Source organism: Periplaneta americana, chromosome 7, assembly GCF_040183065.1.
Source record: "Periplaneta americana isolate PAMFEO1 chromosome 7, P.americana_PAMFEO1_priV1, whole genome shotgun sequence".
Taxonomy (NCBI): Eukaryota; Metazoa; Arthropoda; class Insecta; order Blattodea; family Blattidae; genus Periplaneta; species Periplaneta americana.
Window position 1 is genome coordinate 136,802,127 of NC_091123.1, and position 20,716 is coordinate 136,822,842.

Sequence of the window (20,716 nt, forward strand, 5' to 3'; positions counted from 1 at the left end):
GAATTCAGTAAATGGCGCTTGGCCCACTATGGTGCTGAACTCTTCAAATAACTTAAATTATATTACATAATATTAGGCCTATATATTATATTGTATTATATTATATTATATTATATTACTAGCCGTACCCGTGCGCCCCGCTGCATCCGTTAGAAATAAATATAAAGTAATTACATAATTAAAATAGGACATTTGATCCAGGGAATATTCGTGTTTGATAGAAGGATAAATCGTTTAATATGTTACTTAATTTAAATTATATTTAAATAATTAAAATGGAATCATTTTGGTCCAGAGAGCACTCATTTGGTGCAATGACAATTCCTTTAACATGTTTCTTAATTTTTATTACATGCATCCATAGTTCAATGAACATTGACATCATTTACATTTAATGTGTATACTTTATTTTACTTGCTATATGTTTCCATTGAATTATGGTAATAACTTAATTTTAACTCTTGTTTTCTACGTATTTAGTAAATGGCGCTTGGCCCACTGTGGTTCTGAACCCTTCAAATAACTTAAACTATATTATATTATATTATATTATATTATATTATATTATATTATATTATATTATATTATATTATATTATATTATATAAAGAGTGTGTTGATAACGGATGTACCCCGATAAGTAAGTTTTCAATTTGTTATGGGGGCTCTTGAATCTCAGGAGGAACAAATTTTATTTTACAACAGGGCAACATAATCTGCTTGGCTCATTACCCAAATTTTTTGCATTGCATTTAATGCATATGTATTTTATGTATTTTAACTCGATTCAATTGAGCATACTTAAAATTTGGATTATAAAATAATGAAATGCTAAGCTAACATATTATTACTGCATACTAAATCAATACACTCTCGTTGTTCGTTAATTCTCTGAGATAAACATTATTTTAAGAAATACAGGAAACGAATACACAGAATAGCCTATCAAGTTTTCTGTGCATAAGAAGCTATTTTAATCTTACCTGTCCTCAATTCACTCAGAAGTTACTGTAATAACATTGTAGCATTATGTCCATACAGAGAAACTACACTTTCCAATGGTGAAATAATAATTAATTATACAAATCGGTTAATTTAGCTTCCGATATTGCTTCATACAAACACAGAAACATTTTCTGTAGGCTATAATTCATAGCTTTCGATTGTTGTTGACCAAGGCCCCTTATAGACGAAGTCATTTGTTTATTTCATTACACGGCCTTGGATGGCAGTTATTTTAATTTTAAAACTCATTTATCTCATTAAATATCAGTCCTATCAAAATTTTGTAAAGAATAAAACTTATCGGAAATGATTTTTAAAGAAATTTTTGCTATGCAACATTTTTCATAAAAATCAATAATAAGCGAGATATTTCGATTTATTTAATTCAGGCCCCCTTATAACCCCCCCCCTTTAAATAATGTATTTTGAATGCCATATAGCCTATAATCTAAGTTACAACGAACTTAATTTATATTCCAATTTTCATCGAAATCCGTTCAGCCATTATCGCGTGAAAAGGTACCAACATACAGACAGACAGACAGACAGACAGACAGACAGACAGACAGACAGACATACAAACAAAAATTTCAAAAAAGCGATTTTCGGTTTCAGGGTGGTTAATTATATATGTTAGGGCCAATTATTTTTGGAAAATCGAAAATTACCAGACAAATTTCGGCTACAGATTTATTATTAGTATAGATATTTGGTTTATAGTTTCTGGTAGCCATGAAATGTTCAACTGCGCCGGATTTAGCTTAACAATAAGTAACTTACATTTTTTTTTAAATATTACTCGAATATTTATATTACTTTTCTTGCCTGCTTAATTCTAGCAGCATTAATATTCGGCGTTCAAATTTAGTTTAACATGAATACATACTGAATTACTTACAAATGGCTTTTAGAGAACTCGGAGGTTCATTGCTACCCTCACATAAGCCCGCCATCGGTTTCTATACTGGGCAAGATTAATCCAGCCCATGTCATCATATTCTAACACTCTCAAATTCATTTTAATATTATTTTATATATCATCTACGTCTCGGCCTCCTAAAGGTCCCCCAACTAACATCTATGTTCATTTCTGCATTCATCCATACGTGCTACATGCCCTGCCCATTTCAAACGTCTGAATTTAATGTTTATAATTATGTTAGGTGAGGAATAGTTGTGCGTTGTGTAACTTTATCCATTCTCCTGTTACTTCAGCCTTCTTAGCACCAAATATTTTCCTAAGCACCTTATTCTCGAACACCTTTAACCTCTGTTCCTCTCTTAAAGTGACAGTTCAAATTTCACAACTATATAGAACAACCGGTAATATAGCTGTTTTATAAATTCTAACTTTCAGTTTTTAGAAAGCAGACTACATGATAAAGACTTCTCAACCGAATAATAACAGGCATTTCCCATATAATGCGTTTAATTTCCTCTCGTGTGTCATTTATATTTGTTACTGTTGCTCCAGGTAGTTGAATTTTCTATATTTCTATTTCGTACTATGTTCTGGTCATGAGGTATAATCATATACTTTTTTTCGGGATTTACTTCCAAACCTATCTCGTTACTTGCTTGAAGTAAAATTCCGGTGTTTTCCCTGATGGTTTGTGAATTTTCTCCTAACATATTCACGTCGTCCACATAGACAGTTGATGTAACTCATTCAATTACAAACACTCTCTGTTTTCTGGACTTTACTAATGACATAGTATTCTAGAGCAAATTTGAAAAGTAAAGGTGATAGTGCAGTTTAACATTGACTTAGAAACAATAATTGACTGCACTAGAAACCTTAAATCAGTTGATTGATTGACTGACCGATCGAAATTCATAATTTCTGTTCCGCAATATACGTTAACACTCAATGTGTTGGAATCAATTACTATTCTATTTTGTTATACTAGTGAAAGTACAGTAGTGGCAAAAAAACCGGACCGACCCTTGTAGCTGATTTCAGAGCCATGTTCATTCAGAGCACGATAGACTGGTAACTAAGACTTTCGTGGTTCGAATCCTGCCTAAGAAGGAAACTTTTTTTTTGTTCCTTATTCGAATTTATTCCCAATACTTTCCGATTGCTGGTAAAATTCATGTTCTGGGAATAATAAGTTAATTAAGTAGTAAAATCGCTGCAATCGGAAAGCATTGGCAATACATTTGAATTAGGAACAAAAAAAGTTTCCTTCCCAGGCAGGATTCGAACCACGAAAGTCTTAGTTACCAGTTTATCGGTGCTCTGAGTGAACAAGGCTCTGTCTGGTTTTTTTTTTGCCACTACTGTACATTACTGAGATATTGCACAAAAGGAAATTTAGAGATTATGGTGGAAATGAACGTTTGCGTCAAATACACAGTATGACTCAGAAACACTTGTGCAAACTTTGGGGAGGAGTTCTCCATACCAAAACAAAATACATATAAAATACTATTAAACGGTTATGTAATTCTTGTACATCTCCAAAGCTATTTAGCTGGGTCTCGACTTTGAGTAAACTCAATTAGAGGATTCCATATTACGAACAATCTTGTAGGCCTATATTTGTAAATTTTATCTTCAAATTGGGTCCAAAGAGTTTGATGAAATGGGGTGGATTTACCGTTTTCGGGTATGAGAAAGATCCCATGAATTATATGCTATTGTACAAGTTAGAGCGGAAAAAACGATGTTACAATCTGATGTCAGAAAATAATTAAATCTCCCACAATAGGATCCTTCATAAATTTACCTTCAATTTCCTTATGATTTAAATGTTAAATTACCTTTTATTTAACGATGTTCGCAACTGCCGAGGTCATATCATCGTCGCCGGTGTGCCGGAATTTTGTCCCGCAGGAGTTCTTTTACATGCCAGTAAATCTACTGACACGAGCCTGTCGCATTTAATTTCTTACGATTCTGAAGAAAATTTTCGTAATGTCGCTTAGGATTACTTCGCTTTACAGTCAATAACAGTTTATTACGCAAACATATTATATGTTCCTCTCTTTACAGACAAAATTATTGTTCTTCTCACTGTTTATGAAATTAATATACCGGGTATTTCAGACCGCCCGTATCAGCCTTTTTTCTCAGAACTATGTAATATTGGTTGTTCATAAAACATTTGATAGCCAAAACCTATGTAAGGAATCGATTAGTGGTAGTACCATTTCCCGTAACAAACCGGAAGTAGGGGTATCTGTGATCAACTTCGAAATTTCAAATGAGAACATGGATCGTTGAAGGTACGACTGGAAACTACTTTTACTGAAACTTTTTTTCTATCTTTTATTGTTTACTCACAAAGCAACAAAAATGGTATCTTCTGAGAAATGCTGTCTATTGTTTATGTAAGTACACTCTTCATAGTAAGTGTTCAAAATGTACGCCACTCTGTGCTAAACAATGTTCTGATCACCACCTAATATCCGTGACTGCACTTCAACGTAGCTGAGAGACCCTCAGACTTCTCTAATTCTTTGTTTCGTATCTTCTCTAGTTGATAGACGCACCTGGTAGAACATGTGTTTAATTCTCTTTCGAGAAAAAAGGCTGATACAGGTGGTTTGAAACATCCGGTATATACTATACACTCATATACAGGGTGGCCCACTTAACTCTTTCACCTCCGATAACGTGTGAAATATTTCAGATATGCACAAACCGACAATTACAAGTTAATTTGTAATATATAATTTTCAAGATATTAGAGTCAACTTCCTTTTTTTTAATGGAAACCAACTAAATGTTAAATGTTATGTTTTATTTAACGACGCTCGCAACTGCAGAGGTTATATCAGCGTCGCCGGATGTGCCGGAATTTTGTCCCGCAGGAGTTCTTTTACATGCCAGTAAATGTAGTGACATGGGCCCGTCGCATTTAAGCACACTTAAATGCCATCGACCTGGCCCGGGATCGAACCCGCAACCTTGGGCATAAAAAGCCAGCGCTATACCAACTCGCCAACCAGGTCGACGAAACCAACTATGTTATGTATTGCAAATGATGCGTTAACTCTAATAACTGGTTACTTTACAGATCGTTTGAATGTCACCGGTAATAGTAAACATAGTAAAGATAGGAATTTATACCACAACATGAGAATATTAGGTTAGGTGTGCTTTGACTGTCGTTACGTCATGAATGACGTGAAGATTGAGGTGTGGCCAGGTTACAATTGAAATGTGTTTTGTATCGCAGCAATTGAATGGGGACATGTTTCTCGTGCGTACAACGAACGCTCTATGCATACCTAACCTTTTAGTCTCTGTGGGTAAATTGCTATCTTTAAACATAAGCAATATCTGTCCAAGGATCGAACAGGAGAAGGGCAATTCCGGTTAGATTTGTTCGTCAATTAAATCACAATCACAATGTACTGTACATTTTAATACTGTCGAAATGTTACACGTGGTGAAGTGAGACATAAAAGTAGTTTACAATAAAATATAAACAATATATTATTCTCAAAAAACAAAACACAAAATGTCCAGTGTGCAATCAGATTTCTCGCCGATGTCTTATCGTTCAATTGTCCAGTGCAGAACTGAAGAAATAAGGGTTGTATTGGGTATTGTACAGTACTATGGGTGTGTTTGATCTTCAATTAAATCAACATTGTAAGAAAGGGTGTGTAAGACAATGTTTATGTTTACTCTTACCGGTGACATTCAAACAGGTAGTAAAGTAGGCAGTTGTTAGTAGACAGAGCTAACGCAACATTTGCAATACAAAACGTAGCCTAGTTGGTTCCTATTTAAAAAAAAAAAGAAAGTTGACTCTAATATCTTCAAAATTATTTCATATACAAAAAAAAAAAAAAAAAAAAAAAAAATACATGTATCAGATATCCCCTTCGAGGTAATTTAACTTGTAATTGTCGGTTCGTGTACGGTATACCTAAAATATTTCACACTCTATCGGAGGTGAAAGAGTTAAGTGGACCACTCTGTATATGTTTTTGTTCTTTTGCTATTGGCGTTGGCTTGAAAAGCAACATTGTGAGGTGATGTCCATCACAGGTAATGTGCTCGACTGTACACTGGATTCCATTAATGCCATCTCGTAGTCTTAGGCCTACTGACAACGAAAATTGCTTTTTACCTCCACCCCTACCGTGGACATGCGGGTTGACTCGTCTGTATTTCGTATTTCGGTTTTCAGTGCTGTTCATGCTAGAGTAACAGCTACGGAATTAGAGCTTGTTTGAGATGTATGCCAACATTTCAGAGACTGCTCGTATAAATGACTATTTCTGTGTCTGTTGTATACAGTTTACTGGCATAGCAGTGAAAGGGGATAAAGCACTGACTGTAAACAAACTTCAAAATGTGACGGCATTAAAGGAATAGATAGTATCAGTTGCGATGCATGCACGAGCGATGGAAAGAGAGAGACGTTGATCTCAGCCGTTCTACTAGGATCTACGAGTTCTACTAACCCCAACTATGAAACACGAAGACAGACATGTAAGTAAAGGGGCCTTACCCGGTACAATTAGTCGGTCGAGAGGAATATCACCAACTTTCCATCCATTCTTGCTGAAGTGATGAGGGGCATCAAGATGTGTGCCACCGTGTTCAGCAGCCATGAATTCATTTGCTGCGTACCTATTGAGAAAAACAAGGAAAGAAAATAAATTACTGTTTTAATATATCAGAAGATGGACGAAATGAGCCTAATTTAATATACGTGTATTTACTATTGTGAATTTAATCAGAAATATTGTCTGATTCGTTTGGAATGACATAAAATAATCGCTATAAAAATGATATCAGGAGTGACGCCAAAGTTATCTTACTTTCAACAGGATGTCAAAACACGGGAGTTTTGTATCTATGTTTTTAAGAACAAAAGAAATTAGATTGTCACTTAGGAATGACTGAATAAATAAAATGCCGTTTACTGCAAGACGACGAGATAAATGCGTGTTGCGATTTGCAAAATTTGAAAGTGTAACATCAGTTCACCGTCGTTTTAACCAGGAGTGTGATGTATGGCAGAACCGAGCAACTGGAGCATTGAGTGTTATAGACTGAAATGGAAATAAAGAAATCGGAAATTTATTCTTTGAAGAAGTGGAAAATTTCAAATACCTTGGAGCAACAATAACAAATAGAAATGACAGTCGAGAGGAAATGAAACGCAGACTAAATATGGGAAATGCCTGTTATTATTCGGCTGACAAGCTGTTGTCATCTAGTGTGCGCTCAAAAACAATGAACGTTATAATTTACAAAACATTTATATTACAGGTTGTTCTGTATGATTGTGAAACTTGGACTCTCACTTTGAGAGAGGAACAGAGATTAAGGGTGTTCGAGAATAAAGTGTTTAGGAAAATATTTGGAGCTAAGAGGGATGAAGTTAAGGAAAATATGCATACTACATAAGCAGGGATGTGATTTGATGGTGACTATTTCACCCTGATTTCGCTTATTAAAATGCTTTGATTTCGGTTAATATTTCTTAAAAAGAAACAATTTTGTGCATATTTCGCACCCTAAAGAAACTGAAGAAATAACATAGTAAGCTTTTTTAAATTATTATTATTATTATTATTATTATTATTATTATTATTATTATTATTATTATTATTATTATTATTATTGTTGAAACAATGGCTTTGAAACCAACAAAAAATGTTTTCATCACTAATTAAATTCATAATTCAATTTCATTCGACTCTTAGGGAATGACGGCACTGCCTCCGTGATCACATGAAGGCAATTGTTGCGGGAAAGAGAAATGACCGTTGTCTGTTTGCGCTGCTCCCTGGAAGTAGTGCCTGAAACTATGCATACCATGTTGCCAGATGCAAGTGTGTAATTCTAAGCGATGAAATATGTAGAAATGTTCATTTATATTCTATAACGAAGAAAATGTTTCCTTTTTATTCGGAAAAAGAGTCATTTTTCGTGTGAATTCTGTATGAAAATATGATTATGTAGTAATTTTGTGAATTTATATCAAGTTCGCTAAAATTCGCTGATTACCAAAAATATCACATTCTTGTACATAAGTAGGCCTACACTTATTAAACGCTGTATGTGCCGATCGTGTAAGTTTATTTCCTCAAACAAGAATGTTTAAATTATTTCACATTGTGTATTGCAATTCCTGATGCTTTTCCAATTCACTGCGGGCTAAAGCAGGCAGATGCACTATAACCTTTACTTTTTAACTTTGCTCTAGAATATGCCATTAGGAAAGTTCAGGATAACATAGAGGGTTACATCAGCTTCTTGTCTATGCGGATGACGTGAACATGTTAGGAGAAAACCCACAAACGGTTAGGGAAAACGCAGAAATTCTACTTGAAGCAAGTAAAGCGATAAGGTTGGAAGTAAATCCCGAAAAGACTAAGTATAAGATTATGTCTCGTGACCAGAATATTGTACGAGATGGAACTATAAAAATTGGAGATTTATCCTTCGAAAGGTGGAAAAATTCAAATATCTTGGAGCAACAGTAACAAATATAAATGACACTCGGGAGGAAATTAAACGAAGAATAAATATGGGAAATGCCTGTTATTATTCGGTTGAGAAGCTTTTATCATCTAGTCTGCTGTCAAAAAATCTGAAAGTTAGAATTTATAAAACAGTTATATTACCGGTTGTTCTGTATGGTTGTGAAACTTGGACTCTCACTTTGAGAGAGAAACAGAGATTAAGGGCGCTTGAGAATAAGGTGCTTAGGAAAATATTTGGGGCTAAGAGGGATGAAGTTACAGGAGAGTGAAGAAAGTTACACAACGCAGAACTGCACGCATTGTATTCTTCACCTGACATAATTAGGGACATTAAATCCAGACGTTTGAGATGGGCAGGGCATGTAGCATGTATTGGCTATCCAGAAATGCATATAGAGTGTTAGTTGGGAGGCCGGAGGCAAAAAGACCTTTGGGGAGGCCGAGACGTAGATGGGAAAGTAATATTAAAATGGATTTGAGGGAGATGGGATATGATGGTGGAGACTGGATTAATATTGCTAGGGATAGGGACCGATGGCGGGCTTATGTGAGGGCGGCAATGAACCTCCGGGTTCCTTAAAAGCCAGTAAGTAAGTAGTAAGTAAGTATTGCAATCCCATTTAGAGCCCATTAATTGTTGAGAGAGTGAATATGTTTCCTATTATGTCAATTTGCGACATATATCTGCAATTTGTAATCAGCTTCTGCATAGCTTTTTACACTACAGAGCTGGCAGCAGTATTTCGTGAGCAAGGGCCGTTTTTCGCTGCTCCAAGGAGCGTTGAGTTGCCCGGTTCTGAGTACGGAGATCTCAGAGTCCGAATTACAAGTCGATACATCTCATTCTTCTAGGATTATTTACTGATTGCTGAAAATTTAATGTCAACAATTGCCATGCTACAACGTTTTTATTGTATGTCATCCCAATCGGACCACTCTATAGCCCAGGGCCGGGCATGAGAGCGGCTCCATTTAGTCGGCCAGAGCTGCTCTCGCTCCGCAAGGCAAGCCGGAGCAGAATGCTCACGCAGTGGCGGACTCACATTACAGCTACCTTCTCTGCATTAATATAACAAGAGCCACGGTTGTTCTAGTCATTCAGTCTGTCAGTACATAATAGTTTATAAGGATATTACATCAATCCATTGTACATTACAGAATTTATAACTCTCTTATTAATTTAATGAAATAAACTTCGCTCTATGCACACACACAAATCATTAGGCTTATTTACATAACCCATACGCACATACTGCAACCTCCTCACCACGGTTCTACGAGACAGGCATATGGCTTCCACTTCCCCTACTTGCTGTGGACAGAGTTCATCTGCCAATATAATTAAACATCGCTTGATGAATTCACCTTCGTTGAATGTTTTCAATTCCTTTGCAATTTCGAGGCAAATTTTGTAGCTAATTCTCATAGCGATTCACTAATTGCACTATTATCATCATGTCAATACATAATATAATATACCGATAATATATAATATAATATGATATGATATGATATGATACGATATGATATATGATATGATATGATATGATATGATATGATATGATATGATATGATATGATATGATATATGATATGATATGATATGATATGATATATGATATGATATGATATGATATAATATATGTCATAAACTGTAATATACTATACTGTGATATAACATAATACTTGTATAATTTAAAATTATATATTACTGAATGTATAATAACTTATAATGCAATGTAAATATCAAATAGATACTCTGATATAATGTACCTGAGAAACATTTTCTTTAAGTTGCATTAATTTATGACGTTCATTACCAACATATTTGTCATATTCAGTAGCATGTTGTAAAGAATAATGCCGTTGGATATTGAACTTCTTAATCAGTTAGGTTATATTGAAACAAAAATACTGCATTACTAATGTCATTTCGGAATAGTCTGCGATACAGTACTTATCATCATCATTATCATGTTCATCAGTCGCTTTAATGTATGAGCGGAAGCTCCGTCTTCAAAGTTCGCCATCATATTGCAGAGTCACCATTGCACCGACACTGAATGACGTACAGTATGCATACGTCACAGCGTACGAAAGAACCGCTCTTTAAAGCACACAGCGCTCATTTCTCAGAATCACGTAATGTGCCCAGCCCTGCTATAGCCTATACCGCGCAACATACGAATTAATTTTAAGTTTCTATATAACACATTGGGTCCATTTTCCAATAGTCACGTAAATATTGTTTACTCACAACGCACATGTGGACAACTGCCGTTACCGACAAGAATGTTTGTTTCTAGGCCGCAATGTATTTCCAGTGCGGAAAGGCACTTAAGGTTGGTTCACAATAAACCGGGAACGGAAACTACAACGAGAACGGAAATGTTAAAATATGAGTTTTTGAATGTGAGCATTCACAAAAGTTAATTGTGAATGCTCCCATTTAAATACATTTATTTTAAATTATTTCCGTTTTCGTTCTCGCTTCCGTTCCCGGTTTATTGTGAACCAGCCTTTATTTGAAGGTACAGTAGAACCTCTATTATCCGTGGTAAGGAAGGGGGTGGGCTGAACGGTTAATCGAAAAAATCGGATAATCCATACTACAGAAGATTTTCATAAATTAAGTGTTGCATAATTTTATTCACTTTCATATATTTCTCTGTGGTTCTGTGTTTTAACACATTAGGTAGTGGATCAGAAGTTTTAAGTATAATAGCTCTGTTGGAAAGAGTGGGTGAAGAAAGAATAATGCTGAAACTGATCAGGAAGAGAAAAAGAAATTGGTTGGGTCACCGACTGAGAAGAAACTGCCTACTGAAGGACTGACTGGAAGGAATGGTGAACGGGAGAAGATTTCGTGGCAGGAGAAGATATCAAATAATAAAAGGCATTAAGTATGGATCATATGCGGAGACTAAGAGGAAGGCAGAAAATAGGAAAGACTGGAGAATGCTGGGTTTGTAGAACAGAACATTATGAATGAATGAATTAATGACGGGTTTTTAAGGGTCAAGGAAACTTTCTATGATGGATTTCTGTGGAAAGATAGGAAAAGTATAGGTCTCATGTTATAGATTTAAGTAATTTATGCACTTTATCCTTACCTTTTTTTATTAAATCTCGCACAGTTGTAACTCCAATCTCGTATTCCGAAGTGAGATGAACCACAGTTCCTCTTTTCCAAAACCATTCAATTATATGCACTTCTCTTCGATACTTAGCACAACATGTACTGTTAATGTTATGTTTTATTTAACGACGCTCGCAACTGCAGAGGTTATATCAGCGTCGCCGGATGTGCCGGAATTTTGTCCCGCAGGAGTTCTTTTACATATCAGTACATCTACTGACATGAGCCTGTCGCATTTAAGCACACTTAAATGCCGTCGACCTGGCCCGGGATCGAACCCGCAACCTTGGGCATAAAAGGCCAGCGTTATACCAACTCGCCAACCAGGTCGACCACAACATGTATTCTTTTGGCACTTCTGAAAGACGTTTTGCAGAGAAATTAAAGAGGTCGCTCGAACAGTAGATCATAATGTGTAAGGGCAAAGGCTTTTAATATCATTCGCTATAAAAATACGTAAATAGTTGGGAGACCGGAGGGAAAAAGACCTTTAGGGAGGCCGAGACGTAGATGGGACGATAATATTAAAATGGATTTGAGGGAGGTGGGGTATGATGATAGAGACTGGATTAATCTTGCACAGGATAGGGACCGCTGGCGGGCTTATGTGAGGGCGGCAATGAACCTTCGGGTTCCTTAAAAGCCATTTGTAAGTAAGTATAAAAATACGTACTAATGTATTGTGCAGTACTCAATATTTTTTTTGCAACAAAAAAAAAAAAAAGGAGAGAATGACAGAAGGATCATCCAACAATCGGTTAATAGGGTAACGGTTAATCGGGGTTCTACTGTACCTTGTTTTCGCTTCCGTTATAATTTAAGAAAGAGTCCCAGTATTGTGTTGTAATATCCATAAGAAGCGGAATGTATCTTTTAATCATGTTAGTAGCAATAAAAACTACAGTTGTTCATTCAAGTCTTACGCTTCTGGCCCGTGTCGGGAGTTGCAATTCATCTGGTCATCAATAAACATTCTCGTATAATTAGCCTCCGCCGTCACTCACATGCTATTCGACTGTTACTCACTCTGATACTAAACTAGCGCGGGATGCAATGGCTTCATATAAATACACGTAGCATCCGGCATGTCAGAGGAATATCCTGTCTTCGTACGGTACACAAAAATGCTTGATGTTCCGTTTAATTATATTAAATGAAATTAAATTAATGTTATGTAAAATTACATTATTTATCCTTCATGACAATCTTTTTAACCTACTACATTAAAAGAAAAAAAATGAAAGGATTTGGTGTAACGATCGTCATAGAAATGCTTACGTCATGTTCGATGAACATAATAATGTGAACGAGTCTATTCCTTTACATAAGAGGAGTATGCTGCCGCATATACTAATACATAACCCACTCGAAAAAGTTGATTATTATCCATCAGATAGGGTTTTGCAATGTATTAAAAAAATGTTATTCAGTTGTGCTTTGACATAGACACGAAACAGAGATGTGAATAATACAATCCGTAACTACAGAAAGTTAATACAAGATTGGCATTATTCACATACACATGGTTAAGTAATAAACAGGCTTCGAGACTTTGGACCCGATACAATAAGTTTACTGTGCATGCACTATAGGTTGTTGACTCGCTGCAGGTAGATAGAGATGTGTTGAGGTAACAACGTTGCTATTTAGAGTAGAGTACGGTAGTATGGGGAAACACACATATGTACATTCTGAAAGTAAATATACATTACACAATGATAAAATGTCAAAAGAATATAAAAAGCATTTATTCTCCTGTCTTTTATAAGCATTTGTGTTTAATTATACACAGTGTTAATGGTGGAAATAAACATATAGCAATTTTAATTTTTTCATTTATCCTATTGGTCGTATTTAGGAAGTGCAGTAACAGTACCGAATTGCAATGTACCTACTACAAGATACATTCTCAGTGTCTCAAACGTAAATCTCGTACTGTAGAAAGCTGCGCTCTACGCCGCATGACGTGATAGGAGCAAAACGAAAAAAAACTAACATCATTGCAGTCACTAAGAGACAGTCCTTTATTCTCGAGTGACTCTATGTCCACTAATTTGCTGTTTATGTTACACAATGTTCCATATCCGTTATTTTTACATAAAATTGATTTCCACTTCTGTTTTACACGTTCAGTAACCGGTGTACTTGGTGTCTCATTAATTCTCTGCATCATTTTCTAAATTAATTTGAGGGCTTCCGGCATCTCTTGCTCTGACTTTTCTAACCGTGTAATAGTTTCAGACACAGTTTGAAAATAGGTTTGTATGAAAATCAAATTATTCGTCAGAACCTTCAAATCCAGAGCGTTTTCCTTTGCGAATTTGTCATTCATTGTACAGTACCCCCACCCACTGTACGCTTTACCACTATACTCAGTACGCCGTTATGCGGATTTCCCACTGAACTGCTCTATCGGGTCCGAAGTCTCGAAGCCTGGTAATAACATACAGTTCATATTCTGAACAACTGGACAATGCGTGTTACAACAGTGCCTATTACAGCAGACTAGTATATACAGTCACGAAGCTCAATACGTAGGGAATATGCATCCCTAGATAGTTGCTAACCACTAGGATTGCTACTATTGCCTCATTAGAGACAATGCGAAATAGTACCGGCACAGTCTATTGTTCCTAGCACCCTCACAACTGAAGCTTCGTGGCTATACCGTTACGGTACAAGTACCTGTCTGTAGTGATTGACAGGGGTAGGATAAGTACTAATGGGGTGATTCTTGGAGGACACCTTCCGAGGAGCTTTTTGAATTAAAAGTATTTCATCACATTCTTTCAATCTTACTTACACATGTTACGTACTTTTATTTCCACCTTAAGATCGAGTTAAAGAATATCCAACTGAGAAGAGAAATATTCATCGAGATATTGACAAAATCGAGTAATAGAAATTCGAAATATAGAAAAGATAGCTGCTGACTTGACATTGACTACTATTTATTTTAAGACTATTTTTCCAATACGTTATCTCATATGTACATGGAAGACAATTTGAGTTAGCTTCCCCTGCTCAAAATTTCATGCTACGCCACTGCTGGTCGCCATGACAGTTTTAAGCCATTTCCAGCAATCTGATTGACTGAAATGGTTATGTCCGCATTTGAAACAATCTGTGCAAGAAAGTGTCCGATTATGAAAGTAAAACATATTTTAACATTTACAAAAACATAAATATAAGTTTCTGAAATAAACGGACCACGATTTGGAAAGAGCGCGAAAAATAGTATAAGGACGTTCTTTTAAATAAATGTCGGTAAAAATGGCGTATGTCCGTCTTTGATACCAGGCCCCTTATAATATATCAGTTTTATAGTGATGGGTAGTTTCATATCATGGTCTATGAAGAAAGGGTTGCTATGACAACAATGATGTCTTAAATATTCTATGAGAATGTGATATGAAACTTCACGTTTTTTGGTAGATTGAGAATTTTCGTAAGGCCGAGAATCAGTGACACGTTAGGTTAGGTTTGTTTAGGTTTTTGGCATGCCTTGCATATATAATTATTATATTACCACAGTTTAGTATATACAGTTACGAAGCTTGGGATGATTTTTTGCATTTCTCGCGATAGTTTCTAGCCCCTTGGAGCGCTGTGAGTACTATGAACAATAGACTATGCCACTGCCATCGTGATCTAATACAGGCCATAGGGCAGACCATATGACTCGCTTAACCCGATCACGAAGGGCGGCATTTCAAGTTAGTTGGAATGCATGAAGCGTAACATATATTTTTCTAAAATGTAGTGTAATTGCATTAATAAAATTGAAAACAAAGATTATGAGACACTTCAGACATAATTCACTTGTGAGTTAAGGTGTAATATCATTTTTGGTGTGAAAATTACGTTGTTCGTATGTGTTATACCTGCCTTTATTTCGATTACATATTGCGAAATTCTTGTACATTCGTTGCACGATTCAATAATCTTCAGTTGCACCGCACGGATATTTAGATATGTTGAAATTATAGATTATGTTTACTGTACCAGTACTTCAATATTCGCAATTATACATTATAATTAAACATAATGTCATGTATGATATCCCGCACATTCACTTTGTCTGTATTTTAATACTACAATTGAGCACGGAAATATTATATTGATCTACTATCTAAGAGACGAAGTAACACAATCGTATGTACACTAATTTCACAGGAGTGGTATGGTAAATTTTTTATCTACAATTAAAGAAGGTAGATGTGCACAATATAAATTCTTTTTTATTAAACCTCAAAATAACTTCCATTCTAAACTTAAGGAAATGTTCGTTATCGGTAATAACTGTAAATGGCTAAAATACAATAATTTGAATAATAATAATATGGGACAAGGAGACGTTTGTAGTACTATAAATTGTAAGAAAAAGAGGTCAGAGGTATCCTTCTTCCGAAATATCCAGGAAGGTGAGTTTATAAAATATAATATATACTTTATGAAAATAATATATAAACGTTATGTATTTCATATTTAAATTGTGGAGGAAGGTATTAATTTTTTCAGAAGAACACGATATCGAAAGTACAATACATTTTATCGTCTGCTAGGGAAAAGGCCTGTGAGGAAGCGATACTAGCGATCCTGGTGGTAAGCAACTATCTATGGATGCATATTTATTAAGTATATTGAGCTTCGTGACTGTATATACTAGACTCTGATATTACGTCATCATAGCCATCTTTGTTTCATCAGTGAGGTGTAATACGACTGTATCATTTTCTTCAGCAATCCCAAATATTATCATACGGAAAATCGTTTCATATTAATTTATGACACAAGTATGCTGTCATAGAAATCATGACGTTTTAGATGACATGGTAATATTTTAAGGCATTGGTACAATAATGTGTCATATTATGCACGATTTCCTTAAAGGATAAGACTGTTTTATAATCCTGAAGTAAAAAAAATAATTAATTAATATTATTGTTTCAGTACATAGCATTATGATTTTACCTATTTTAGTTTTACCTGACAACATTTTGTCACATTAAAAAGACAGTCATATTATCTTCTTAGGAAATAATTTTACGTTAACTCCACTGTATGTCAAATCTACAGTGAGCTATTTTTTTTCTCGCTGTTATTTATACTGCTTTAACATCTTTGGTCATATCGCAAATTAATCTTTTGGGTGAAATCCGAAGGCCTGTGTACTATTGTTGAGACTGGTTCTATTATTGCGAACTAGATGGCGACTGCATTTATTTTTAGTAGGTTATTTTACGACGTTTTATCAACATCTTTGGTTATTTAGCGTCTGAATCAGATGAAGGTGATGAGTCCGGGGTCCAGCACCGAAAGTTACCCAGCATTTGCTCATATTGGGTTGAAGGAAAACCCCGGAAAAAAACCTCAACGAGGTAACTTGCCCCGACCGGGAATCGAACCCGGGCCACCTGGTTTCTCGGCCAGACGCGCTGACCGTTACTCCACAGGTGTGAACGACTGTATTTATGTATTACTGATTTGTTATGAATATGATTTCGGTGATGAATGAGGCCGGTGATATTCAAAGATGTTGTGGCCCGAATTTCCTGGCACTTGCCTTACGGTTAAGGGAAAACCCTGAAAAACCTCAACCAGGAAATTCAACCCGACCGGGAATCGAACCCGGGCCCTCTGCGTAAGAGATCAGAATGCTGACGCCTACACCACAGAGGTGTCATTGAGCTACAGTAGAACTTGGTTATAGCGACCTCGTTTTGTGCGACACCTCGCCTATAACGTCAAATATTCTGTGGTCCCTACTAATTCCCCATAAGACATATGCTTTCCTACCTTGCTTAATACGACAAACGTATATGCGTCTACCTCGCATATAACGTCATTTTCAACCTCGCATATAACGTCATTTTCAACTTCAGTTTGGAATACAATTTTCTAAGAACCAAAGTATTTTTCTGAAATCTGGCAAATCCTTTACTGTTCCCTTCTATCATAGACCTCTGGAATGCAGGCAGATTCCCCACCCCATTGTAACCCGCCCGAATTCATGCGGTATTAATGGTACCTGCATGGGGTCAGTTTCGACAGGAAGATTTCACTAAGTGCACGCATTTTAACAAAGAAGTGAGTGACACTTTACTTTAAAAGCCATTAGAATTGTGAACATTTCTATGAAGCAAGAGGAGGGAGTATGAAGCTAGGAGAGGGAGCAGTGAAATTGCAACTGAAATAATGAACATAGAATTTAATTTAGAAAGTGTATATTGGGGAAGTAGTAAAATGACTGATTACTTCACTCCTCAGTAAAGTAGTTTGGTGAGTAATGAACAAACTGTTTTAATACAGAATACTGTATTTATAATTGTACGTGTATTTTATTGTGTTCATGGTATGCTTAAAAGTGAATACATAAATCTAAAATAAGCCTAATTATGTTTATTATTTTTCATTTTCCACCTCACTAGACTGATAATATGAATCTCGGTTACTACGACACTCGTTTATAACAACATAATTTTCAAGGTCCCTTGGATGTCGTTATAACCAAGTTCTACTGTATTTATTTATCCAACGAAATGTAAAGTGGGAAAAATACAGGGACATCATTTTATTTTTACTTCAATTTTTATTGTACCTGAGTTTTTAATGTACTTCACTCCCACCCCCCTCTTCTAATAAACTTCCAATCGTTCTCCACACAGAACAGAGGCCGCGTATGCAGTAATGAGTTAGTGAGTATAGTACGTTCCAGAAAAATGTTCACGTTTTCCAGTGACGAAAGAGCTTTCAGTACTGAATCATATTTTCGCACAGGTACTGTCGTCCGTTTGTTTACGTCGCATCCCGATTTCCCCCACCTGCTTCTGTTCGCCCCTCTGTAAAGTCTAGTAGCTGGGCTGTCTTAGCTCTTTTCTGAAAACATTAATTTCTGTTAGGAATTGGACGTCTACATAATATTATACAACTATTTAAAATAACTTAAATAAAAGGGCCTCATTAAGTAATTAACTGTCACGTGATTTCCCCCCTTGCTACGACCCTCGACAAAACCACTTGAACGGACAGTAGATAGCATTTCTGAGTAATTTATCTTTTCGGATCGGGCAGAAGTGAAGACTGAGTTTACAATACGTAAGGTACTCTTGTATAGAGTAGATATATAACTATTTCAACATGAGTTACTCGTACGAAGGACGAAACTGGTAATTGGAATTAGTCTATAGTGAGATAATATACACAAAAGAACTGAAGCCTGTATCGAAATGAACGGCCACCATTTTCAAAAATGTGTTTAAATCAGGGGCGTATTTTGCGGGCTACCGGGGCTACCGGCGGTAGCCCAAGGAAATTACAAAAGAAAAAGTTTATAATATAACATACTGTAATAATTTTGTATTATTAGTTTTACCATAGTAATTAAAATTAAAGTAATTGTTAGATATATTTTGTGTAATAATAGGGTCAGCGGTAGCCCAAACCCTTTAACCAGTATACGCCACTGGTTTAAATATCCATATTATGATTATTTTTCAATTTAACTTCATTCTCTATATTGTACGCTAATGTGCTGTAACAGTACAATATACACTGCATAATTAATACGTCCGAATGGATAGCTCAATTCGTGAGTAAAAACACTAAGTGTTAATACAGTACTGTATTTTGATTAAACAAAACCTTAATGAAAATTATCAAACACAAAATTGCGATATTTCCTAGTTTACATAAATGAATGAACTACCTTTTTTCCCTCCTATACCTAGTAAAGTGATTTGTATTTTATGCCAGTATCATCGAACTCCAGTCTTGGAAGGGGGAGCAAGCGGTATTTCCGCTTCTAGATCTTTAATTCAAAGATATAGCCAGGTTAATGTTAAAAATGTTAGTAAAAATAAAATGATGTCTCTATATTTGAAACCCAGAAATGACAGCGAATCAACAACTAAAATGACATACTCTAAAAATGTAGTACGTACCAAGTGCCATCGACGTTGGTTCGTGCTACCTTCTTAGTGAATTTGAACACGGTGGAGTCAATCCAGTATAGGGTTTTGTTGTCGAACGCTCGCCCCAGGTCCACGTACTCAGGGTCCGCCCATGCGAGGGTCGCACAGCACAGCAGTACGAGAAGCAAGCTCAACGGAGCCCTCATCGTGGAGATACTCGACAGACTGAATCGGCCGTCCTCGTCCTGCTGTCCCAGACGTATTTCGGACACAGAGGAGAGAGGAGGGGGCATAGGATGCACATTAACAGGCGTACTTATTCTTAGAATGCATACTACTAGACTCGGGACAGAAGCGTGTCGGCACACTTTGAAATTACAGTTTGTGAAAGGAAAGGTCAACCGAATAGTAACAGGCATTTCCTATACTTATTCTGCATTTAATTTCCTCCCATGTGTCATTTATCTGGGTGTTCATATCGATAAACACTTAAACTGAGCCACATAGGCCCGGTTTCTTCAACCTTTGTTAAATTATAACAGTGTGTTATTCCATTTTAATTGTAAACTTAACAGTTGAAGCATTTCTTCAACTACGGTTAGTAGTAACAGGCTGTTAAAATCTATGTTAATTTAATTGCCCAATTTCATGCAGTTAAATCATTTAACTCTCTGTTAGCATACAAGTATCCAATATGGATGGTGTGTTAGATGCTGAACTTATATATCTGGATTATTTAGAAAATTATATTCATGAATACATAAACAGAGGGGATGATTTCTGTTATTTGACAGACCAGAAGTTCATACAAAAGTATAGGCTATTTTTTGTCAAGCCTCACTTTTCGTTTTCAACTTAGATCCATTTGTTTGTTTATTCTCAATAATTGGTTTATACTGCGAAATAATTTCCAGCAGAAGGTTTCTTTCGAACGAAGAGAAATTAGTCCCACGATTTCTATTTGTTCCAGTGTTTTCAATTTCATAACAGCAATACCAATACGCCGCTCCACGCTATTGTGATACAGACGAGGAAAGAAGCAGAAATCAAACCTGAAAGAATAGAAAGACTTCTATCCTCTCTGAATAAACAACGGAAACAAGCGAGAATCGCAATTGTCAGAGTTCAGAAAACAGAAGTGAGCCTATACTTGGTTATAGGTTATGGTTAACTCTAGAATTCCTGGTCCTAACAGAGAGT

At 35.9% G+C, this 20,716-nt stretch overlaps 1 protein-coding gene across 1 annotated transcript in view; it reads right to left on the reverse strand.

Moving 5' to 3' along the window:
* Nucleotides 1-19,809, reverse strand: part of LOC138702796 (isatin hydrolase-like) — a 32,872-nt gene extending 13,063 nt beyond the window's left edge. The window contains exons 1-2 of the mRNA XM_069830094.1: nt 19,547-19,809; nt 6,479-6,600 (exon numbers count right to left, since the gene is read on the reverse strand). Of these exons, the coding sequence (XP_069686195.1) occupies nt 6,479-6,600; nt 19,547-19,809 (385 nt within the window). The remainder of the gene's footprint in view (nt 1-6,478; nt 6,601-19,546) is intronic.
* Between the last annotated feature and the right edge of the window lie 907 nt (nt 19,810-20,716).